The sequence below is a fragment of the Tinamus guttatus genome, unplaced genomic scaffold (assembly GCF_059628265.1).
Source record: "Tinamus guttatus ecotype Peru unplaced genomic scaffold, ASM5962826v1 Tinamus_guttatus_pri_ptg000288l, whole genome shotgun sequence".
In the NCBI taxonomy this organism is placed as follows: domain Eukaryota; kingdom Metazoa; phylum Chordata; class Aves; order Tinamiformes; family Tinamidae; genus Tinamus; species Tinamus guttatus.
Genome location: NW_028288822.1, coordinates 1,186,453 through 1,212,608, shown reverse-complemented (window position 1 = coordinate 1,212,608; position 26,156 = coordinate 1,186,453). Strand labels below are relative to the sequence as shown.

The following is a 26,156-nucleotide window of genomic DNA, read 5'->3' as shown; positions in this document are numbered from 1 at the left end:
TCTTATGTTTGATTTGGAGAAGCCGCACGACTTAGGCACTCATTTCTAATGTATTTTTCATTTAAAGCAGAAAAAAAAACGCATTTAGTTAGTGATCAGTTCTGTCATCAAAATTAGCAGAGATCTTACTCTCTCTTTTGTGAAGTCCTGGCTATTTCAGATGAGGCTGAGGGTGTTATAGCTGGGCAAGCATCTGCAAGTACATGAATATCACAGTTTGTTTTGGACCTACAAAGAAAAGCACAGTCATTTCAGATCATTTAATCACTCTGACAACTTATCTGCTTCACACAGATGTAGGTATTACTTGCTGGCTCAGTGGAAGATCATAAATTTTACAATTCAAACAAATATAACAATAATACTATGCTGTATATGGCAGGGAAATGTGTTTCCTCCTATATTTAGCTGGTTTTACAGATTGGGCCAAATTTGTTCATTCTCTATCGACAGGAGAACAGAGTATGTTGTACTTCTGACAGGAGTAGATTAACTGTTTTTTACCTAGGACATTTTAAAATACTTTCTGTACTCAATAGGTTATACTGGGTTTGAATTTGAAGAGACTATTCAGTTATATATGCTCTGTTTATCACCAAAAGCATTGCCTTTCCTCTTGGACTGCAAGTCACGCTTGCATTAAAGTGTACTTTCAAATGTAGTTGTTTCCTATTCAGTGGTCTGTTTTCGCCCTGTGAAGCAGATTCAAACTTCATCTGCCTCACTAAACTCAGTATATGGGTTAAGTGCAATGATCTGAATCTGAAAACATTTATATAGCCAAATGCTAATTAGAGAAAGGATTAAAATATGACAGAAGATGTTAGACGACTGTTGTGTAACTCCATATGGCTTGGAAGCAGCATTAACAAAGGAATTGTGCCGTGGGGAGCAGTCTGCATTTGCAAATAAAACCAGCCAACATCATCAGTTACACCCACTGCTGCCATGGAATATTGCACAAGGAAAACCAAGGAAACCTCTAGTGAACACCTAATTCGATACATTAGCTGTCTATCTGGAGGGGGGAGATGAAGTGGCGTCGAGCAAGGATAACAACAATTCTCAGCTACTAAACCACACTAAGGGTGTCCTTCTGCCAGCATACACACCTGTGGACTGGCATCTCCAACGTACCAACCACATCACTCCTCTGTCAAGAGAGAAGATGTAGAGGGACCAGGTGGAGCAGCTTGCGGGGCTGAAGGGAACAGCTCCAATTCCACCTGTGTGTGAACCGGAGCTACAGCAGCTTCTGGACGGTGGGATGCCCCAAACAGAAAGACAAGAAAAGCGGAGGTGAAAGACTTCACAGGTATAAAATGCACTGGCAACAAACTGATGCTGTGGCGTTTGGTTTATTTTATTTATTTATTTATAGGGTTTTTTTTACCAGATCACCTTCTAGGTCATAGGTCCATTTTAAGTTATTTGAATAGTTCATAACTTAGAAATAAAAATGGAGACACTGAGGTCAGATTTGAAGAACAAATCGAACACTCCAAATCAAGCATGTGGAAAAGAAAAAAAAAAGAACTGTTAATGAGATTTGCTTCCAACTTCAGCATAACCAAGATACAACTGTTCTCATCAGTTTTGTCATGTTGCCTTTAAAATAACACCGCTTAACTGGCAAGACCTTCTCCTGCTCTTCTGAAAGATGTGTTTATTGCAATTATTACACTATTATGTTTAAGGTAAGAAGTGTAATGTGAAGACTGCCGATGACTTTGAACAATAAACATTCAGCAAGTACATTCCAAAGTTAATGATCAAACTCTTGAAAGGCCAGACTAAAACAAGCATTAAATAATGAGTCCTTGCTGACAGAAACTTCTTCACCACTCAAGCCTTCATCAAGCAGCTGATTCTAGACAAGAACAAGCTCCTCATCTCTGACAGCAAAGCTCAGTTCTCTTATTTAAAGGCTAATTCCGAAAGCGTTTGTGTGAGTGGGCAGCAAAAGACTAGAAAATTCTCTTTTGATAAAATTTACTAGTCTTTGTGGAAACATCTAATTCTCTTCAGCGAAAGACATAAAAGCCATAGGAAAAAAAAAAAAAAAAAAGAAGTGGGAGAATAATCGCTTGTGTGGTGTCACTCAAACAATAACTGGAAGGAGCTCTTCCCTCACAGAGCATCAGAGCATATATAAAAACCAAATACGCACTGCAGTGCAAGTAGACCAGAAAATGCCTCACTAAAGTTTCCCCACGACTGCATAATTTATACGCTTTTTTTTTCCTTCTTTAATCCTCTTCTTGTTGACAGCAGTTGCACCCTGGTTCCCACTGAAGCACCCGGACCCGTGGGACAAGCTGTGGTCCTGGAGCGCTTGGCTTGCGCTGCGCCGCTTGCGCTGCTTGCCGAGCTGCAGGAATCCGCTCCGTGGACGAGCCCACCGGCAGGAGCCTCTGCAAGGCTGCAAAGCTAAAGCATAAACCGTCCTAATGTGCAGAATGTGGAGCTAACACATCAAAGCAGGACCGGACAGATACCTGCTCAATGCCTTCCTGCGCGCACAGCTCAGCTGTCTGAAGGGAGCAAACGAGGCTTTATGTGGTTTGGTTCCTTTCCCTCATTCCTTCATCTCGGCTCACCATGTTATTTCTAGCATTCTTGCATACTAAAGCCATGAAAGGTTATGTAAACTGAAAAAAAAAAAAAGAAACCCAAAGTAACAAAGAACTCAAAGTTTACCAAGCCTTCTAAATGAGATTTCTTGAAAAGCACAGCAATTTTTCTAGTTCTTCACTGGGTAAGGAAGGATACCACTGAGTCCGTCTCCAAATGATCTCTGCCTTTTTAGGCAAGAGCAAAACTGCTAGCAGAATACCACTAACAGTCAGTAAATCTCCACTAAATGCAAAAGGTCAGCAACTGAGCATCTATTTCAGCTCTAGACTTAGAATACATAAAGAAGGACAAATCCTCAGCGATCACTATCTAAACTTAATTTTTACATCACCTGAGACCATGGAGGGGATGAGAGAAAGAGCATTCACATGAGCTAGGGAAGGAACAGGAGAACTAGCATGAAAGGCCCAAATCAGGTCCCATGTCAAATAACTCCTCTTCTAGGTGTTGCCACCCTGATGGGGAGATGAGATAGGAAGTGACACTCACGCATACGATGCAGGTTGTTCCGCACTATTTCAACTCAGGACCTAAGAACCTACTTTGATTTATTAACATTTACTGCATCCAGCTGGCACAAAGAAGAGTTAGTTAAGCTGAAGTATGAAGTAGACAAGAACAAACGGGCTTAAAGTGATTACAGTGACATATAAATAGAAAAGAGTATTCTAAACTGTAAGAACAGTGAGTTCTGAAACAGTATTTCCAACAATTGCAAGATCCCAGATATTTTTAAGATGAAACATAGCCAGTTTATGAAACTGGGTGTGACACCTTACAACAGCAAAGGGCGGAACTTCACGAGGCTGGGAGCTCCTTGCAGGTCACTTACTACATGAACACAGTTAATAAAAATCAGTGGATAGGTAATGTTGTTTTCATTTAACAACACTCAGTATGCTCAGTTTACAAAAACACATGGGAAGCAGCTTTTAGCATTAATTGGCTTAGCTAGGGAAATTGAGTCTTTACAGCAGCCTTGCAGGGGGAGAGGAAGGTGACATGAAGGGGTAGGGAGGAGCAAGATCTATGAAGCCATTAGCTGCCTTCCAACTTGGCCTCCTCCTTCCCAAAAAAAAAAAAAAAAAAAGAGGGCTTCAAATATATATATATATATATATATATATATATTTAATAGACTCTTTCTCTACTCCTGGCTTTGAGAAAAACAATACCCAAGGTTTAGGGGGATGTGACTTGCTCTACCCAATGAAGGGTCAAATTCACTTTGGAATAACATCATAGATGAATCTTCATCACATAATAAAAAATATCTGTAAGAAATGACATTTCATGCTGATTCTCACTCAAATGTCACTGAAGAAGAAAAGCATAAATCCATGTAATTGTTTTTGTCTACTCCTAATTGTCAAATAGGAAATGCAACTGATGGATCACTGTATGCTGACAATTCATCATCCACCACAGATACACCAAGAATGTTTGTCAAAACGGGCTCAATCTTTGTTGACCAGACTGGTAGGAGAATATGTGTACTTGGTAGACTGAGAGATATTTTTGTTCACAGAATGTATCATTATTCTTTTTGCACCTGTCAAAAGTAGCTGCAGGAAATAAAAATATATAGATGTTAAACATGAGAAACTACTAGTATCGTGTAGTCAAGACACAAGCAGAGCTGCAGAACAGGAATGATGACAGATCATTTGTACACTGTAACTTTATGCCTGTCTACTTCCAGTTTTACAAATAATTATTCCCTATTTAAAAGGTTTGATACAATTACGAGTTGCAACCAGAATCCAAAGACGTATTTTTAATCAAGAAAATTAAAACAAAAAAGGCTTACTAAAATAAAAGGTTTGTTCTTGGTCTGCTCCAGCAGGGCCTTTGCTATTCTTAGTCTCAGACATAAATGTCTTAGTCTCAGACATAAAAATAAATCCAGGCTTAACTTGATCAACTTCACATTTTTACCAGCAGCTACTGGAAGTGTCTCACTGATGAGACACAACCACATCGCGCCCACAGTGTTAGTTATACACGAGTGCTGAACACCCCGAGGAGTGGACAGAACAACACAGCTCAGAGCGAAGCGGCGTCACAGCCCGCTGTCTGCAGGGCACAAGAGGCTACTTGCACATACCCGGTTGCGCATCAGAGCAGGTCAAGGCCCACCTCACCTCTCTCTTGTTTTCCCATAAGACCGCACAAAAGAACATGAAGGTACAGAAATATTGCAATCCTATACAGAAAATACTCTGGCCATCAGTTTACAAAATATCTGATACCAAAGTTGCATGCAGCATAAAAGCACTACAGTGCCTACCGATGATATAGCCACTGAACTAGTAAGTGGCCTTTGTCACCAAGCTTTCTACCAGCTTTTCTGATTCTGTAAGAACACAGAGTAAGAGAAATTTTGGTCTTTTTAATGAGAACAAATCGGATACCAAGAGCTGTTCTGAATGAACAAGCTAATTAAAGAGTTGAACTTTATCCACATGGGCATTTCTGTAAGCTACTAACATTTCACCTTTAACATTTTGATTAAGGCTTAGGTTGACTTACACGATTTGTGATACTCAATGGTGCACTTCAGTAGCAAAGTCAAGTATCTGACCTCAAAAAAATAGCTAATGCACACAAAATACATCAGATGTAAAACAGTTGCTTTCAATTCCTAATACTAGATGTAAGAGACAATGCCCCAGCACACATGCAGTGATCTGAACATAGGCTAATCCTTAACCACCCTCACTCTCAAGGGAAGGCCTGGAAGAGCTCTACTGACTTATGAGGCTTCTGAGCTGCATGAAGCTGAATGTCAGGAAGGAAGAATAACTTCCCTTCTTTCTCCTCCCTTCTTCTCATCACTGATGCAAGGTCCCTCTAAACTTTCACATCTTGTTCATACAATAAAATCGAAAGATGACCTGCATGCCCTACTCAAAGGAACTTCTATTACTGTATGAAAATTACTTTGAGAGGAATTCAAGATGACATTTCCTTAAACACACGATGAGAAAGAGATTAGATAAATATTTATGCTTTGATAAAAGAGCTAGCAAAGGATTTCTTACATTGCTAATGCTTCTTTCAAGTTCTCTGCTCTCAGGAGAGGCTGACCCCTGTAGTCATATATTAAACTTAGCAACAGACAAGTGATTCAAGTTTCCTTATACTCAGACAGTGTTAAGCATCGCTTAACTAGTATGCTACTGGCTAAACAATTAGCAGAGGAGGAATTACCCAGTTGCTGGAAATCCAAGGACTCTCTGGCTCCCCTTTTAATGGGGACTGTGACATGAAAGAGAAGAAACAGCCAGGCTAAACAATGGCAATCTTATGCAAAAATACCCCACCATCATCTTTAGAAGACTTCCTATTTATAACCTTCTGACTACCCCAAATATGCTACCACTACGTGACTGAACTTCAGAGAACCCATGCCTGTGCCCTAAAGCACATTTGTTCTCCCAACTACAGTAGCTGATAAAAAAGGCCTTACCTGTACCTTCAAATTTTGTCTTTTGCATGATGTCGTCCAGAGTACTTTGCACACTGTTGGTTAACAATGCAGCTTGCCCCCAGTATGAATACATGCCAGGCATATTTTCCACACACAAATTCATATACACAGTTTTTCTCAGTGATAACTGTCAGAGTTGCCCACTTCCACAACCCAGATTTGTTTAATCAGTTTCACAACTTCACATTAAGGATTCTCACCAGTTGTCACATACACTTATCCACAATTAACATTTTACAGCCATTAAGGAGTGGATGTCTCCACAAAACTTAAAGCAGCCTCCTTCTCTGAAGTGGAAAACACAGCTTATTTACAAGACACCTCCATATTTTATCCCAGCAGTGAGTGTGGACAGGCAGTGTAAGCTGGCAAGCACAAGAGAAGGCAAAGTACTAAACCAGCGCATCTCCTTGTGCCCTGGGCGCCAGCCTGCCCTGGTCAGAGTTAATCTTCATGATGATGGAGTGATTTAGAGGACAGACCAATCAACAACAAACAAACAAATAAGCCAAAAAAGTTTCTTGATCAGGTTCACTGTGTAGCCACATGAACAGCCACACTACAGAACAGCAGGAGAAACAGCCGTTGGAAACATAATCAGGTCTGCTTTAGCAAAATTTATTTGGTGCAAGGGACCTGCACAAGATGACTATATTGTCTGAATATGACGACTGCTGAAAGTACATTTGGCTAAAGATGAATTTTAATTTTAATAGAGTAGTTAGGAATAGAAAAGCACATGAAAATGTAAACAAACTGCCCAGGTTATAGAGCTTAAAAGATGTTTCCTTACCTTTAAATTCACCTTAACTATGGAAAGAAGATAAAACAATACCTAGCATCAGCTTAGGGCTGACTGTGAAAGCAAGGATGTTGTAAGAAAGTAACTATGCTTAATGTTAAACATGAAATGCTGCTGACTGGGTCTAATTGCCACTTTGGAACTATGAGCAAAAGCTAAATGAAGGACACAGGAAAGTTAAGGATCTCTCCTCACATACATGCACACACACACAGAGACAACATTGCAGAGCCAAAGGATTCCATTTTATCACATATTCTACATAAAACAGGACATAACAAAGTCTCTCAATAGCTCTGAAGTCTCCCATGGAAATAGCTGACTAACAGGTCACTCTCCATTACGACAGAATAGAGAGAACATAAAACTCAATCTCCTGAACAAATGATGTCTCATATTTCAGTTATTCCTCTGCATCTTAGATTCTCATATATTACTGGTAATTTAAAAGCTTTTTGATTCTATTTTCAAAATACTTGACCTCAGTGACTTTTTAACAGAACTATAACCCAGCAAGAATATTAGTTTTGACTATACAAATGATGATGTGCAACAATCAATGAGTAACATTTTATCGTACTTGTGAGAAATAAGCATGTTGTTATTCCAGCTATACATAAATATATATCTATCATGAAGTGAAGGCACAGGAAAAAAGCTTCATACTGATAAAGTGCGATACAGTGCACAGGTAGTTACAGCACAGTGTGATCTTTCCACTCCCAGACTGTGAGATAAGGAGAACACTTTCACAGCTCCAATGATAAAGAGCAAAAAAAACCCGAGTCCTTCTTCTTTCTGGGGCTGGAAGATGCACACTTCCATACAAGCCCCTTCTTTGCCTGATGTGTTCACAACTCCCACTTCCGTTTTAATCTGCTTTCTTTCCAGAACGTGCACATAGCTGCCATGAATAAAAAACAGGTGCATCTGCTAAAATGATCTCTCTAGATCCCTTAATGCATCCCTTAATAAATTTAGGTCAAAATATCATGCCTACATTTTACAAGAGAATTAACAGCTGATGATGAGCATCACAAATCATACACCATTCCCAGAAGCACTGTTTCTTCTATGAAAAGCATTTTCACTTAAAACACTTCAGTACTGTTTCAGTATAGACAAAACTTCCTTTTTGTCTAAATTTATGTCTGTATTCAAGTTTCCATTCAATGATTTCTACATTTCATAAGAAGCAAGGCACAAACTACCCAGGGATGTGTCAGGCCAAACAAAGCCTCACCACCCCCAGCTGGATGCTCCAACGGCACGCTGTGCTAGTCACCATCCTGCACAATGTTCATGCAGTTCTGTCATCTACTTTACGACTTCAGGCCCCACATTAGATGACTCTCCAAAACAGAAAAGTGAACTGAATCTAGGCCAGGCATCTCCCTCAGCGGTCCCAAGCAAACACCACCATCCTACCTGACAGTCTACAAAACCTCGCTGTCCTAAGCTTTTTCAGGTATTTGGAAAAAAAAAAAAATAAAAAAGGCATGCAGCTGCCTACCTTCAGCAGCAGGTTGAGCTGGGGGTTCACACACTCCAGCTCACACCTCTGCCTTCAGGAGGGGGTTCGGGACACCCCTGGTGTTGGCAGCTCCTCTTGGCTGGCCTGGGGCAAGCAGCCTGCCCCAGGAACCCAGGTTCCTCCAGCACCATGGGGAAGAAGAAGATGCAGATCCCCATGTGCTTCCCAATGACTGCATGGATGCAACGAAGCATTGGAACAGGCTGCCCAGGGAAGTGCTGAAGCCACCGTTCCTGGCAGTGTTAAAGAAACCTGCAGATGCGCTTAGGGACGTGGTTTAGCAGGCAGGTGTTGAAAGGTTGGACTGTATGATACTGAAAGTTTTCCAACCATAATGATTCTGCAATTTGTACACGGGAGAGTTGTTCACCCAGCAAGGGTTGCACTCCGGCCTCCTTCTCCCCATGTTCCCAGCCTGTATGTCTGAGGCAAACATGCTGTGTCCTTAATGCTAAAGCAGCAATGCCGTGTCCTTATTGCTGCACATCGCCTTGCAACAGAGAAAGGTGGGAACGACACCTCCTGCTTAATATGTAAGACAAATCGCTGAACAGAAGCTCTTACACTTTGAAGGTTCATCCAAAACACAGTCTGGTTACTTAACCGACGAATAAAACTCTTCCACCAAACGATAGCATAACTCTATTAAGGAAGCTCGCACGCTTCATGCGCCACCGAGCGGCTTAAATTTGCGCTCGCCTCGGTCTCCTGCTCGGCCCCGAGGGCCGTCGCTTGGACAACGGGCGAGCGTAATCACAGCCACGGAGCCAGCTCTTCCAAGATCGCCCTCAGCTCCCCTCTCAGAGGAGCGAGACCCAAAGCGGGGCGGCCACGAGGAACCCTGCCGGCCGCCGAGGAAAGGGCGCCACAGCCCCGCGCCTCGCGACGGCGCCACTCAGGCCCAACCGCGCATGCGCGCAGCCCCGCCCCGCCCCGCGCTGTAACGGCTGCGAGACGCGCGGCGCCCGCGTGCGTGACGTGCTACGTCAGACGCAGCTCGTCCCTGGGCGGGGCGGGAGCGCGCGCTAACGGCGCGATTTTTCAAAATGGAGGCGCCGGGGGCGGGGAGGCCCCGCCGCGGGCGGCAGCGACCGGGCCCGGGGCGCGGCGGGCGGCGGCGGGCGCCGTGATGGGGAGCCGGGGGACGGGCGGCGACTCGTAGCGGGGGCGCGCGCGGGGAGCAGCCGCCATGGCGACCTGCATCGGCGAGAAAATCGAGGTGCGCATCGGAGACCCCCTCCCCCCCTTTCTTCTCCTCCCACCTTCTCCTCCCACCAAATGGCGGCGCAGGCGGGAGGCGGGAGCGGGGCGAAGCGCGGCGGGAGTCTCCCCGCGGGAGCGGCGGGTTTGCGGGCGGGCGGGTGGGCGGCGCGGTGACAGGCGGGGGCGCCCCAGCCCCCCAGCCGCTGCCATGGCAGCCGCGGCCCGCGCGCGTTTTCGCCGCTGTCCCCGGGAGAGGCGGCGGCGGCTGCGGCGCCTCCTGTGCGCAGAGCGGCGAAGACGATGCCGCGGCGCGGGCCGCGCTCCGTGCGGGGCGGCCCTACCGCCCGCCGCCGCGCCGAGACCTCCGTGCGGGTAGGGAGCCGTCGGCACCGGGCACCGGGCTTGGTGCGGCCGGCACTGAGAGCGCCTCTCTGTCTGCCCTGCAGGACTTCAAGGTGGGGAACCTCCTGGGGAAGGGCTCCTTCGCGGGCGTCTACAGAGCGGTGTCCCTGAAAACCGGTCTGGAAGTGGCCATCAAGATGGTAAGGGAGAGCTCTGCACTGAACGCTGCTGTACAAATGAACGGTGTCAATCAGTAATGGTAGTGTTCGTGTTGCTGTTTCAATGTTACGTATTCTGTGGTCCATTTTCAGATAGACAAAAAAGCCATGCACAAAGTTGGAATGGTACAAAGGGTTCAAAATGAGGTCAAAATACATTGCCAGCTAAAGCATCCATCTATTCTTGAGGTAAGAATCATTTCCGTAGATAAGACTGCAGGCATAACTTGCTATAGAATCTGGAAAATGTTTTAATGCTTTAACTGTCTTATGCTCTAGCTTTATAACTACTTCGAAGATAGCAACTATGTGTATTTGATACTTGAGATGTGTCACAACGGTGAAATGAGCAGATACATAAAGAACAGAAAGAAACCCTTTTCGGAAGAAGAAGGTGAGCTTTTTTCTGCATAGTTGTCTTTCTGCATGGTTTTGGCATATTCAATGGATATTTCATTCTAGTGAAAGCTGCTGTCACTCCAAAACAGTTTGTACAGTTTACAATCCAGGAATAATATTGAGATTAATCTAGAGATGATTTGGGATTGCATTATTCACTTGAGTTTCTGTATGCTTTTGTTTCAGCTTAAGCCACTTAAAGTAGCTTGTACTACTTGAAGTTAAAAAAAAAACGTATCAGTGAGCTTAAGATAGAGTTTAACTTTATACACCAACTTAATTTGTTAAAGTGTAGTTGAAGTCTGATGTTCTCTGTGGGAAAAGTGGACATCACTGAACCAAAATAGTCTATTTTAATCTGACAATCAAATTTCCATGTAATTCTTTAAATTGATTGTTAATTTTCTGAATAATCTTTTGAGATAAGTCTTGCATAGAACAATTAATTGCACTTAAAATTTACAAGTTTCATTTCCTTACAGTTAAGAGTGAAAGATTTCAGTTAGAACATGGACCATTGAAACCCTAGACAGAACAACACAATTTCAAAAGAATAAATTAAGGAATAGCAAAGCAAGTTGCTATGTACAGTGTTTCCGCGCACAACCAAAGACAAACTGTCCTGTTTCCAGCCAGTCGGGATCAGTGGTTATTGCACCTTCCAGCTCCCAGAACTTTCATGCTGGTCACCACTTGCACAGGTTCTTCCAGTTTAGCTGGTTTTGTCAGTTTCTTATTTAATTCTATGAAATTATTAAATGCACAGATTTTTCTGAAGCCAGATCACAGAGCTGGATTAAAGGGACACTTATTAAAATATATATATGCACACACACACACATACATATATGTGTATATACACACATGTAATCTCTTTAATTCAAATCTGCTGTAGCAAAAATACTTTGGCTGATAGTGTCTTGTTATCTGAAAGCTGTTAAGCCATTGGTTTGAATAAGAAGCATGTTCCTTTGAGGAGTGTTTTTCACTAGTATTCTTTATTCCCCAGTCTTTGCCCTCTCTTCAGAGGAAGAAGGATTGTAAATTGCTTGCTTGAGAAACGATAATTCTTAAAATTGCTCTAACAGCAGCATGATAATAAATAATGCAGTTTGTCTGGTGCGGTTTCTGCTTTAAGATAGAACTCTTTCCCCTAAATTTCTAATGTATTAGAGCAGACAATCTATCCCACTACCACAAAAAAAAACATAGAAGATAAAGCTAAGAGTTGAGATCTTGACAGCCTTTCAAGTTTGCTAGTGGTGGTAAAAAAAAAAAAAAAAAAAAAAAAAAAAAAACTTGTAATTGCCTCATGTTTTAGAAACTAAGCATATGGAAATTGTTTGACTTTATGTATTATTTTCTTTTTGAAAATGGGGAGCAACTTCACTTTTAGATTCTCTAGAAGTTAATTTGAGAAGGAGCTTAGGCCAGCTTAAAATTTTTGCAAAGAAACAAATCAGGCTACAATATTATAGAAACATTATTTTATGGACTGTATTAGAACGCGGTTATATTGCATTGCTGAAAAGCTGTATCAAAGTAAAGAAGTGTCATTTCTAATCTTGTTAGTGTGACACTTAAATACCCTTGTAACATCTTATTTAAGAAAACAAAGACAAAACCAACAGCAGACTTCAGGGTTGATATTTTTATGACTACAACTTCAAATATACTGCTAAAAACATCTGTTTTTGTGTTTTGACAGCCCGACACTTCTTGCACCAGATTATCACGGGTATGTTGTATCTTCATTCTCATGGAATATTGCATCGGGATCTCACTCTTTCCAACATCTTACTCACCAATAATATGAATGTGAAAATTGCTGATTTTGGACTAGCAACTCAGCTGAAAATGCCCCATGAGAAGCATTATACAATGTGCGGAACTCCGAATTACATTTCTCCAGAGATAGCCACAAGGAGTCCACATGGACTTGAATCTGATGTGTGGTCTTTGGGCTGTATGTTTTACACTCTTCTGATTGGAAAGCCACCTTTTGACACTGACACAGTCAAGAACACACTAAATAAAGTGGTATTAGCAGATTATGAAATGCCAGCCTTTTTGTCAAGAGAGGCACAAGACCTTATACATAAATTACTCCGGAAAAATCCAGCCGATCGCTTGAGCCTTTCTTCTGTGCTGGATCATCCTTTTATGTCCCGATGCAACTCTGCGCGGAATAAAGATTCGGGAACTTCAGAGGATTCTATGGACAGTGGAAATGCTACAATCTCTACCACTTTTACGGGCTCTTCTAGCATCAGTACCAGTGGCTGCTTGAAGGAAAAAAAGAAGTTATTAGTTGGACAACCCCTTCCAAATAAAATTACTTTTTTTCCTAAAAATAAGAATTCCAGCAACTCTTCATCCGTAGATGGAAGCAGTTCTTGTAACCAGTGGGGAGCTCAAGGAAAGGGAATGAGCCTACCTGGCAGGGGAAGAGCCATGCAACTTGCTGAAGAGCGGCCACATTCACGCTATCTCCGACGAGCCCATTCTTCTGATAGATCTGGCGCATCCCATAGTCAGCCTCAAGGAATGGCAAATGTTGCAGAGAGATGTCACTCCTTGGAACTGCTTTCCAAGCCTAGAACAGGAACAAGGGAAAACCTGGAATGCTTTTCACCTGTAAACAGCTATAGTAATATGGGAGAAATATTTAGGGAGAAGACTTCAAGTAGTTCTGGTTCTTTTGAAGGACAAACGTCTCCACCTGTGAAAGACCAGCCACAGTAAGAATCATTTCTTTTTATTAAGGCAAAACTTAAAGCTGTCTCAATGTATAGTTCTTGCAGGACTAAGCTGTAGTAAATTCCGCAAGTCTCAGCTTTTAGTCTGAACACCAAATAAGCAAAGATAATAATTGTTGTAGATGTGTAGAAGTCTACCTCCCTATGCCCCTATCACACAATTCATGAATGCAATCTGAGCTAACTACCTCTTTTCTTCATTCCAATAATACTCTGCTACTTACTCATTTCCCTCCCCAGCATTTTTTTTCCCAATTCATTTAGTTTTATCCCTAGACAAGGTAAAGAACAAATTAATGAAGTATAGGATTAGGTGGTGGTTTAAAAACTGACAACACTGTGCCAAAAAGAGAAAGTTACTCTTGAAGAAAACAACTACCTGAAACCAAGTTTTATCCTTAGTTGTAGTCTGTGAATAAAAATCCTTGCATCTCCTCATGCTGATGAACTTTCTCTAATGTCAAACCTTACAAGACATACTGAGATTTTTTTTCTGTATTGTTGGAGGCCTGATCTTGCTTTTTGTGTAATGTTATGCAACAAGAACTATTCCTTGTGGTGCACTTAATATGTGTACGCTTAGAAACTGTATTATTTTTTCCATAAATAGAATATCAAATAACATTATCCTATTTAATTATATGGCAGTTCTTGCATTTTCTTCCATGCTAACAAGTGTCAACTGTGGATGATAGTTGCATTTTTTTTCTTTTATTGCTAATCTTTTCAGTAAAAATGCAAGCAAGCATTTTGTTTTGTAGGAGGAGTAAGAGTAAAAGGTTTCTTTATTGACTGTCTGCAGATGTGTTATGTAAGACTCAACAAGCTCAATGAGTATATGTATTTCGTTGCATCTAGTTCAATAAATGTTTGAATTAAAAAGAAACAATTTATACAAATGTTAATGTAATGCTTTTTGGTATTCCCTAAGACTTCACAGATATGGAAAAAAATGCATGCCAAAAAAGAGGCTTATATCTCAAGTTTGCCTGTGCCAATTTATGCACCACACTCTAAATAAACCTGAAAAAATCTTTTACATATATTCTTGCAATTTACTATATTTACATAAACTCAAATTACTGTAAGTAATAAGACTGCCCAAATATTTCAGTTGCATTATTATACTAAGTGAATCTATTGGGATGATGGGCCTCATCCCTCAGTCTTGTCTGAGGGTATTTCCTATACTGTGACTGAGAACGAGATGTAAGGACAGTCACTGCTCCCAGGTTTATCAACAGTTTTCCTTGGTTAAGTGACTTCTAACAGTCCAATAACGAGTGCTATCAGACTTGTACTAATGATTAGCAGCACTTTTTCACTAGCCAGGGAGGTGATGGTTTTGTTGTACTTCACTTGTGAACAATACTATTGAAAGCAACGGAACATTACTCATGGAGGAAGTGCATTACTCTAGAAAGCAGCGTGTTTCAGGCCATCTTTTTAATCATTCTAGATTTTGTTGGTTTCTGCAGCTGTGATATCATATCTTTTTATTGTGCAAACACCAGTAAGATCTGGATTACATATAACTATTCTTTTGCAGCTCAAATTATCTCTGCCCAATGAAGCCCCATGTTGGTTTCTTAGAGCAGAAGTCCCAGACCGAAAACATGCAGCAGTGGCTTGGAACCATACAGACAAATGGTATGTGCTACTATTTGACTGTATATTTTTTACGTTCAAGTTGGAATAGTTATTTGTAAACGTTTATATCTGCAACAGAAGGGGTATCTATGGCAAAATAATTGTTTCTGGAATATAATACTGGCATCTAAATAATAGTGATTGGATATTAATAGAAACTACTGTCAACTTAGGCTTTTTATGAATGAAGAGCACAGGAGACCCTAAATTAATGCAGCACTGAGAAGCTGACATATGTTGAAAGAAGACTAATGACTTCAAGCATCACTAGTCTGTGGAATCTCTCTTAAGGAAGAAATGTGCCATTGAAAACACTGATTTGATCTCTCTTTAGGACTAAGCTGTAAGATTTCATTTTCCTAAAGCAGGAATTAATTTTGGATAGCTTTGTAGATACTCTGCATCCTGAGCTGTTGGGTTAGTATAACCAACTGGATATAACTGTTTTTAGAAGAATGATGAAGCATTGTGTTTGAAAGCTTGGCTTTTTAAAACCAAGTCACCCTTTTGGCTTTCAGTAATTCTAGCAATAAAACAAATGCACAAAGAAAATGTAATCATAGTCTGCCTTAGTTATCAGTTATGATCTGAAATGCTGCTAGGCGTGTATAAATGACAAAAGCTGTCAGCTGACTCAACAAATCCTTTTATTGAATTGTGCAAATACACCTCAGGAGAAAATGGAGCCCTAGTGAATGAGAAAGATAATGAGGCTGCAGAAGGTGGGGTAGAAGAAAGGACAAAGGACACAGAAGGGAAGGAGTGGTTCTTTGCCACGCATCATGTTACATCACTTGCAAACGATGTAATTTAATAATTAAAATCACAGATTAATCCTTGGCTTTTTTGTTATGATATTACTAATCTCCCATTCCTGATTCGCAGGCATTGGAACCATATGACACATGGTTTGAATATGCAGAGTTTCAACTGCAATTTTGGCTAATATTTGGTCCCTTCTCAACTGTTCTCTTGTGGCAGGAGTGCATTACTTGTTTGGTTGAAGCATCAAAGGCTTAATGCAGGCTTAGAGCAGCAATTATAGGACAATTTAATGTGAAACAGGTTGTTTTCTTAGACGACAGTGGAAAAATTATAAGGTGTGGACTTCTGTGTTTGCATTAAACTATCTACTGAAACAGCTGGTCAATGCTAAAGCACTGCAGTTTGCTAAGCCTAAAGCTTACATAGAGCTTAGTCCTGTTGATTATCTCAATGGCAGGTTAGCCATCTTTCAAGGGAACTAATTCTTTTTTAAGTATATATTTGAAATGGGAGTCTTTTTTGATAAATGTTTGCAAAATGGTTTGATGTCTGTTCATCTTAATGGCTACCTTAATGGGAACCATCCTGTAACACGGTATTTTAAATAGCACTGGAATTTTATTAGTACTGATGTTGGTAGGTACTGATGTAATAGTCAACAATTCATACTAAACGCTGAAGAAATCACATTCTCTACTCATGGCTTTTTAAAATGTTATTTTGAAAAGCACACCAGATAGCTTTTTTTCCTTTTATTCCTCTCTTGTTGTGACTCCTTGAATGCGTAACGTACTCTGCTGCTTTCAGTTCAGCTGAGACCATCTGCAGACATGATGGGCAACGTTAACGCACACGGAGGGTTTCAGTATCATCGGGTTGTACAGCAAGATGCATCAAGAAACACATGGAACACCTTAAAAGATATAAGGAGTCCTGATACATCACTTGACTGCCAACATTCTGTAAACCAGGGAAACCCGAAGAAATATATCTCTGGGCTTCTCTGCAAATCTGAGAAAATTCAACCATCTTCTGTTTGTGGTCTTCGGCCAACTTCAGAACAAAACGAAGCCTGGGACAAAGAACAAGCAGTGCCTCAGAAGCCCATGCTGCGGAGCATTGTACCGCCTCTCAGTGCTCACAGGTTAAAACCAATCAGGCAAAAAACAAAAAACGCAGTGGTATGTATTGGTTCTTAAAATGGAAAGAGTTTAAATATAGTTTGAGTCTTTTTAAAATCACTCAGTAAACGAGAAGCACTTGTTTAATAAAACCTAATCTTTGATATAAAGTTGTATTAATAGGATGGATCGTAGTTTTTGTGTGTGTGGGATACTGTTGTGCCCTGGTCATGCGACGGCTCACCTGGCTCATGGTTTGCTTTGTGACTTGTGAAGCCACATGTGAAGCCAGGTTTACATCTCTGAATTGTGTGGAAGCCTTCTGTTCAGCGCTAAGAGCAAAAGTTACCAAAAGAAGCATTTATAACTTTGAAGTGCAGGCTAGGAGGGGAAAAAAAATAGTTGTTCTCATCCTGCCAAAACGTTAATTTTTGTTGTTTTATCTAGTTTGTATTTTTAATGTTTCAGGTGAGCATTCTAGATAATGGGGAAGTATGTATGGAATTTCTCAAAGAACACCATTCACAGGAATTTGTCAAAGAAGTTCTCAGAATATCTTGTGATGGAAATGTGGTGAGTGCACTTTGTATTTCTGTATTGTCCTAATAAGTACATAATATCATTCTGTCTGTGAAGATTTTTTTATTAATCTTCACGTAAGTGATTATTTTTTTAAAAAAGCAATGTTGAAATATACACAGCCATAAATTCATCTTTTCCATAATGCAGCCATACCCATTTAGGTAGCAAGCAACTACTTCAAGATTGGATTTAGGACTATGACTTCACTTATGTGAAGCATAGCTACAAACTGCTGCTGTTCAATGACCACTTAGAGGAAGACAGCACTTGGTAAAAGTTGCTGTAGTTTATCTAAATTGTGACTTCCATAGCTGTTAAATAGGGAGCGCTGCAGTGAGTTGCGACTATAAATGTAATTTTTCTACTCTTTTGGTAGATTGCAGTTTATCATCCAAATGAAGGAAGAGGCTTCCTTCTTGATGACAGACCTCCTGCTCCTCCAGAAGACACGTGTGTGTACAACTTTGACAACTTGCCAGGTAAGTTTATTTTCTGATAACAAGACTGGAAAATGTTTTTGAAACTTTACAAGAAAGTATAAGCTTGCAGTTTGGCAATTTCATACAAAAACTATATGGACTTGCAGTGTCTTCCTGTGTGTTGTCGAGGTTCTGAACTATGTTCTGAGCTATTGAATGCAAGCTTACTTTCAATCAGTTTTCTGAAAGCATTTATCTTCTTTAAGCATACTTAAGTGCAAAGCACTTAAATATTGTTCACACTTTTTAGGTAATAGTAAAATAAGTATACAGCTTTAAGTTTCTCAGAGCTGGAATGCAGTGTTTAATCTGAAGACCTTGACAGATTTTTTAAATTTTTTTAGAAAAGTACTGGAAAAAATACCAGTATGCTGCGAAGTTTGTACAACTAGTGAGAACAAAAACCCCCAAAGTTACCTTCTATACAAGATATGCCAAGTGCATGTTGATGGAAAATTCACCCACTGCAGATGTTGAAGTTTGTTTTTATGATGGTATGTATTCCATTTTTGCTATTTATGCTAATAGTAAAATAATGTTATCAAAGCTGCACTAAAGTATTACCAAATACTACTGAACACTTCAGACTGAAGAACATATTGAAATGGTGAGGTTTTGCCACTTGGCCTTAATTCTAGCACCCACAAGACAGCTTATTCATTAGTTCCTTATTGATAACCTTCAGATAATGCATATCACAAAGGTGGTATCACTCTCCACTTTGCTTTCTTTTGTGAATTCTTCTATCTCTCATAGTTACCTACTTAAAATGAGAGGGTTCAAACTCTCTGTAGTTACTGAGGTAATAATATTACTGAGGATGCTGACTGGAGGAGGGGGTCAGCTGCAACTCCACTTTCAATAAATTACATTGCACTGACTGCTATTTTCAAGCTACTGTGAGCAAGTTCCTGATTTGCTATGTGCCTACCCAAAATGACTTAAGTCCCCAGCACCCCTCCCCCCCCCCCCCCCCCCAAAAAAAAGGCAGGGGAGTTCATAAATATCAGCTCTGATGAATCTATCTGGAAGAAGAGTCTGCCATTAACTCACATGCAATAAAGAAATCCCACTTAATGGATTTTGGGCTAAGATGTTAGACATACTAATTTTGTTAATGTCTACAGTTTGGAAGGGCAATTCTTGAATTGCAATGAATGCATTATTCCAACCTGTTTTATTAGTAGTCTTCTCTTGCATTCCATTAAAATCACAGTTCCAGTTTAATTACCCTTGGGTTTCTGCTAAACAGAACTCATCTAGCAGTGGTTTTATTCTTGCAATAATTATTACCTTGGTAATACCTGTTCTGCTAGAATGCAATGGCAGAAATCTATATTTCTTATTTACTGATACTGTACACAAGTTTGATTTAAAACTCTTTTATAGGAGCAAAGATACACAAGACAGCTGGTATAACTCGTGTGATTGAAAAATCAGGGAAGTCCTTCACTTTGAAAGGAGAAAGTGAAGCAAGTGTAAAAAAGGAAATACAAGTATATATGGATCATGCAAATGAGGTAAGTGGCTTTATGTAGGACATTTTAAGCAGAAAGCAACCTTCTGTAAACTTGGGTTTTCTTTCACAAAAGTGCTTCCAAGTTGTTTTTCATTATATTTTTGATCTTAGTGATAAGAGGGGTGATATTGTGTTTTTTCTTTGTCCTTAAAAAAAAAATAGCAGTGTAGAGATAATATTCCCTTACATTGAAGCCTCTAGAGAATAAGTTTTCAAGTCTGCCTGTTTGGTGAAGGGATTAAATCAGCACATAGAGCTGTTTTAAATAATTAAAAAATATCGCCATTTGTTCATGGACCAGACAACCTGCTACACATTTCTCATGTTTCACGTTGTCCAGTTAGCATTCACAAGAGTATTATGTCTGAAAAGCTGAAAATTAGAGGGAGGAAAAAAAAGTGCTATAAATTTCCTATTCATCCTTCCTTCTGTTCCTTCTGGAACATCAGTCGGGGGACTCCTAGTGCCCTATTAAAAGGTGAGGGGATATGTTTATGAGCATAAACACTGATGTGCTGAAGTTATGGGGGATATCTTGCTCTGGTATAGCTCTTTGGATCACCTTCATGGCTCTTGAGTCTCTATTATCACTATTTACTATTATATCAGTATTTACTGCTATCAAAGAAAGCATGTCCTTGTGCAGGCTCACTTGTCACTGAATTGTTTTTCAATTAAACACTGTAACATTCTCATTTTAATTCCAGGGACATCGTATCTGCCTTGCATTAGAATCTGCTGTTTTAGAAGAAGAAAAAAGGAGTGAAAGTGTTCCCTTCTTTCCAATAATTGTTGGAAGGTAAGTTGGAAGGTAATATTGTGCCTTCTAGATATTTAGATACTTGAATACTCCTACTAAACAGCTTTCTGCCAGGGCTGCCTAATTAAAGCTTGCAGTTATTAGAAAGATCATTAGCTTGACAGTCTACATGAGCACCCAGTTTTAGGTCTGCAAACCCTTCTTTGAGGCAAAGACAAAATAAATTTGTGAATTGAGACTAGCAGCTTGAACAAGTCTGTACATAGAATCATAGAATGCTTAGGGTTGGAAGGGACCTCTAGAGATCATCTAGTCCAACCCCCCTGCACACGCAGGGTCACCTAGAGCACGTGGCGCAGGACTGCGTCCAAGGGGGGTTTGAAGATCTCCAGAGAAGGAGACTCCACAACCTCTCTGGGCAGCCTGTTCCAGGGCTCTGTCATCCTCACTGTTAGGAAATTTTTCCTTCATTTCCTGTGGAACTTTTGGTGCTTCAGTTTCCAGCCATTTCCTCTAGTCCTATCAGTGGCCACCACTGAAAAGAGGCCAGCACCATCCTCCTCACTGCCTCCCTTGAGGTGCTTATAGACACTGATTAGATCCCCTCTCAGCCTTCTCTTCTCCAAGCTGAACAGGCCCAGCTCCCTCAGCCTTTCCTCACAGGACAGATGTTCCAGGCCCCTGATCATCCTTGTGGCCCTGCGCTGGACTCTCTCCAGCAGCTCCACATCCCTCTTGTACTGTGGAGCCCAGAACTGGACACAATACTCCAGATGCGGCCTCACCAGGGCTGAGTAGAGGGGCAGGATCACCTCCCTCGACCTGCTGGAGACGCTCTTCTTAATGCACCCCAGGATCCCATTGGCCTTCTTGGCCACAGGGCACACTGCTGCCTCATGGTCAACTTGTCGTCCACCATGACACCCAGGTCCCTCTCTGCAGAGCTGCTCTCCAGAAGGTCAGTCCCCAGCCTGTACTGGTGTCTGGGGTTATTCCTCCCCAGGTGCAGGACCTTGCACTTGGCCTTGTTGAATTGCATGAGGTTTTTCACCATCCAGTTGTCCAGTCTGTCCAGGTCCCTCTGGATGGCAGCGCAGCCCTCTGGGGTATCAGCTACTCCTCCCAGTTTCGTGTCATCAGCAAACTTGCTGAGGCAGCACTCTGTGCCTTCATCCAGGTCATGGATGAATAAATTGAACAGGACTGGGCCAAGGACTGACCCCTGGGGGACCCTGCTAGCTACAGGCCTCCAACTAGACTCTGCACCACTGATCACCACCCTCTGAGCTCTGCCATCCAGCCAGTTCCTAATCCACCTCACTGTGCACTCATCTATCCCACACTTAATTAGCATGTACAAAAACTGATGTCTGCAGAAGAGTAGTGCTATCAAGTGCCTCATACAGCTTGTAATTAAAAGAAAAGCTAGGCTGCCTCACTTTTCCTTTCTTGATTGTCTTTTACAAAGGTCTTTTCCTAATTTCTTTTTCCTCCTCCTTCCCAGAAAACCTGGCAACACTGAATCGCCACAAGCTTTAGCACCTCCATCATTAGATGCTGCAAACTGTACAAAAGAAGTTATGGCACTGGATGGAAATATAGCTACCAGTTCCAATGCAGTTCAAACTCCAAACATTACTCCTGTAAGTTCACTGGGACAGATAGTGGGTTTAATGATCAATAGGAATTCAAATGTTACTGTTTTATTTAAATTAATGGAATTATTTTCTACTGACTTAAGCTTATTAGCCTTTTGTGAGCATAGTGACCAGCCATGTCAAGTCAGATTTTGTCTAACTTCACCAGAGGTCAAATTTGAGTATTCAGTGTTCAGACTCATTCTTCTTTGCCATAGAGCAAACACTAATGTTTTTCCAAGCTTTTTAGAAAGCACTGTGTACTTTCCCCTGTGGTAGGTATTACAAGAGAAAACAGCACAATACCCTGTTTCTATGTCACTCTTAATCACGTTTGTCAGTTTCTTTATACATGAACTGTGTATTGAGGCACAGCTGCTTTCTCCTTTGTGGTTCCTATAGTTGCTTAGATTTATCTTTCTTTCCTGACCAAGCTATTTCAGACATCGCCTCTGACTTGCATCTCCTTACTGAACTGTGAATCTTAAACATCACTAAGCACATGATTTCATCTGCTTTATCTGTTAGAAGAGATACCTGAGCGGTGGATTTTTTTTTTTTTTTTGCATACCTGGTTTCCCTAAAGGCTTTCACTGTTTCATCCTCTGTAATTCTTAAGTTTAGAATAGGAAAAGCATACAGACTGTTTCATGGTACATACAAGAAGATCTAAAATAAAAAGGAAAACCTTAGTACATGATCAATTGGGGCTTGTATTATAGATGCTAATATTGTGCATTCCTTGTTTTAGGTGGTATCTTATGAAAAGTCTACATTTATGACTAATGTTACTGAAAAGACATGCTCTTCTGTTCATCAAAAGGAATGCAGTCCTAATTCGGCCCAACTTTTAAAATCTGTCTTTGTGAAAAATGTCGGTTGGGCTTCTCAGGTGAGTAACAAATAATGATGATGCAAGAAAGTCCCTTCACTTTACCTATTAAACTTGAGATATATAACTTTTAAATTCCTAACTTAATGCATTGCTTACACATGATGTTTAAAGACAGTTTAATCTGAAAGTAGATAGGTGGAAAGATCCTCCCAAATAAGGGAGTAAGATAATATCATGGTGTAATATGAATACATAAGTAAAAAAACAAAATAACTCTTCAGTTATTTAGTTCTCTTTATCACAAATTTACTGTAATTACTATTGCCTATTCAGTTCCTTCTTTTTAACCTGAATCTAGTAGAAACTAAAACTGCTAGATTAGTGGACAGAAGTCTCTAAAAGCAAAAGTGCTGGGGCAGGATGTTTTTAACAACTACACCAACTTGTGCAAGATGATGACATCTGCTTACTTGACAGGAAACCCTGCTTATCTATTAAAAAAAAAATCTTTCCTGCTTTCTTAAAGTTTAGAAGATAATTTCTCTCTAATATAGTTAAAATAACTTTTTTATTCTAGCAGAAGAAGAAACTACAGTTTATGAAACTACATAAAATTTTAAAATGTATGTAGTTGTGAACTGCCACAAAGTAGTAGTTCTAATTCACCCTCAACTACTTAAATACAGAAGGACTTTTAAAAGCTCCTAGAGAAGTTTTAACTCTCTTGAAAAAGATGATTAAAGCTCAGTGGGAAGCTGGACTCAATCCCAAGACTACTGCTCACTTGAAAGCAGTACATGTACCATCTTAATCATTTAAAGACTGACCTAGACAGCAAAGTCATTTCAATTCTGAAAAGGCTCAGCTTCAGTTCTTAGAACAATTCCAGAGGTGTCCTCTTGTATTCTAAGTCCTCAAACTGTAATGCAACTTCTCTTCCTAGCTGACCAGTGGAGCAGTATGGGTTCAGTTTAATGATGGATCCCAACTGGTAGCACAAGCAGGTGTTTCTTCTATCACATACACATCTCCAGATGGCCAGACAAGCAGGTGAGCCTATTACTGCTATTAAAATACATACTTTTTTTCAATATAAGACTCTTAAGCCTTTGCCATCATAGATGAAAAACTATTATGGCTTTTCATCCGTCTTTTTAAAACTATTAAAACTTAAACTAACCAGCTAAGAAGTTGCAGAAAAGTTGTGTAAACTTAACGAAGAATCGCTTAATGTTTTTTATTGAACTTTGGTTAACAAATGAAGAAAAAAGAGTGAGTGAAACCGCTACTTGATGTGTATAATATAGCTATTTTTATGTACAGTATTTAAAAGAAATGAGAGGCTGTCAATTAAGGTCTTAATACTCAAAGGAGACTTTAAAATTCTTTAGGATACTGAGAATTTAGGTGGAATGGGCTAGCAGATAATCACATAACTGATGCATAGATGTGCTGGTGTTGGGTCAGGTTTTTGAAGTGCTTTGGGCACTGGACACTTCTCTGGCTACATTTGTGACACTGTAATATACAGTCTATTTAGCCCTTTTTAAAAAATGTATACATTTTTAATCTTAAGTACTATTTCAGTTAAATGGCTGTTGGGAAGAGGGATCTGGACTTAGGCCATCAAGCTGTACTTTATTTATAGCTCCACTGTATTTATAATGTAGTAGTTTTTCCCCATTCACAGCCAGTTTTGAGAAAAAAATGCCATTGATTTTTGTCAAATCAACTTTTAAAAGCACTTAACTTGTGTTCTTCTTTGCCTCTCTAGGTATGGAGAAAATGATAAGTTGCCAGAATACATAAAAGAGAAGTTGCACTGCCTGTCTTCTATTCTTGTGATGTTTACCAATCCAGCTGGTTCCCATTAATTAAAAGCAAAGCAGGTCTTTGGATGTGACAGCTTAATAAAATCACTCACTAGCATTCAAGTGAAGTGACTGATTTTACTCAACTATCAAGAAATTCTTCTTAAAGTTGGTAAAACTTAGGAAGGGGAGGGTTGCTTTATGTATTGCCAATTGCTGGAAAAAAAAACATCTTTTCTTTATAGGGATGAAAAAAATTGCTGAAGTGAAACTTTGAGCAACTGTAACCTCAAATTTTGGAAATTTTCTAAACACATTTTTTTCTTCTTCCCCCACTGCTCACTCTCTGCCAACAATCAAGGACAGAAGGCGTCTGTGCTGTTGAAGTGTTTGTACTTGTAAATAACTTGTATTTTTACGTCTTACAAGTAATATATGTAAATATGTATATGTTTTATAGCTGTTTTTATGTTTATTTTTGTAGCAGCAGCTTTTAACTTCCCTGCACAGGCATTTATATATAAAAAAATAAATGCAGTGGTAATTGTTCATATCTATTGGTTGATTTCATAATCAAATGATGGTTTGAGAGCCTTTTCCTTTAAGTATAAAAGTTTATCTGTCAGAGCTGATCTAATCTCACTGAGTATCTTGTCATGGGATTCTAAGGATGGGTGAAGTTCGGGAATAAGAAGAGATTTGCTGCATAAACTCTGCCCAAAGAAAAACAAAAGTCTGAATTGAAAAGCTACTGCTTTATATTTACAATTTTCTAGCTAAGAGCTTATCAAAGTTAGATCAGCTGATGGGAAAACTACCTCCAACCCTTCTTGCAGAAATATCAGCAGCCTTAGCTATTTCATCTATACATTATGCCTTCCCTTACAGTCCTTTTTATTGACCTATTCTAAGTGACAGATTTTTTTGTAAACATCATCTGCTGCACTTAAAGTTAACTCATTTGCCATCCTCTTACATGTCTTTGATTAAACCAAGGCAGCCTATCTCCCCTTACATAAGTGTATACATGTATGTATATGCATGCATATAACCATAACCTTTACCATAGTTTCCACTTGCCTTTTTGTGAAGGACTAAGTCAATTTTTGACAAGGCAAGCAAAAGCATATATGCTTAAAAAACTACCCCTTGCAGCCAATACCTTTATTTGAGGCATAATACAATCAAATTCCTTACCTGCAATCTCAAGCCTTACACATAGCTGAGAACCAACCTCTAGAGGTCTATACCACAATGTAGAAGGGTATAAATGTTTAGGTAATCCATCAGCTCATTTGCTGCATAAACAGTAAAACTAAGTGCAATTACAGCATTATCATGCTAACCAGAAGACAACACTAAAAGCTCTACCTTTGGCTCACAAGACCTATTTTTTTCCAGAATCAGAACCTATAATCCACAGTGAATAAGCAATAACTTTCATGAGTTCAGATTTCTAATGCCCAAAGTAATTTTATAAGCTGTAGCACTTGCTTTTACAGCAAGTGCTTTTGTACTTGCTTTTACGATCTGTTTTTAATCACCAACTACCAACACATAGCATTCTTGGTACTGTTCACTATTAACTAGCATATAGAAGAAATGCTTAC

At 40.1% G+C, this 26,156-nt stretch overlaps 2 protein-coding genes across 2 annotated transcripts in view; both read left to right on the top strand.

Annotated features, from left to right (window-relative positions):
* Positions 1 to 5,764, top strand: part of HSPA4L (heat shock protein family A (Hsp70) member 4 like) — a 39,148-nt gene extending 33,384 nt beyond the window's left edge. The window contains exon 20 of the mRNA XM_088527668.1: positions 5,749 to 5,764. Within this exon, the coding sequence (XP_088383794.1) occupies positions 5,749 to 5,752 (4 nt within the window). The 3' untranslated portion in view covers positions 5,753 to 5,764. The remainder of the gene's footprint in view (positions 1 to 5,748) is intronic.
* Positions 5,765 to 9,558: 3,794 nt separating this feature from the next.
* Positions 9,559 to 24,746, top strand: PLK4 (polo like kinase 4). The gene is made up of 16 exons (XM_088527676.1): positions 9,559 to 9,685; positions 10,116 to 10,211; positions 10,323 to 10,418; positions 10,509 to 10,623; positions 12,337 to 13,369; positions 14,937 to 15,037; positions 16,610 to 16,983; positions 17,392 to 17,496; positions 17,882 to 17,984; positions 18,329 to 18,478; positions 19,374 to 19,504; positions 20,211 to 20,302; positions 21,768 to 21,906; positions 22,652 to 22,792; positions 23,679 to 23,785; positions 24,510 to 24,746. Exons 1-16 carry the CDS (start codon positions 9,656 to 9,658, stop codon positions 24,607 to 24,609), a joined length of 2,913 nt encoding a protein of 970 aa, XP_088383802.1. The 5' UTR covers positions 9,559 to 9,655; the 3' UTR covers positions 24,610 to 24,746.
* Positions 24,747 to 26,156: the final 1,410 nt, after the last annotated feature.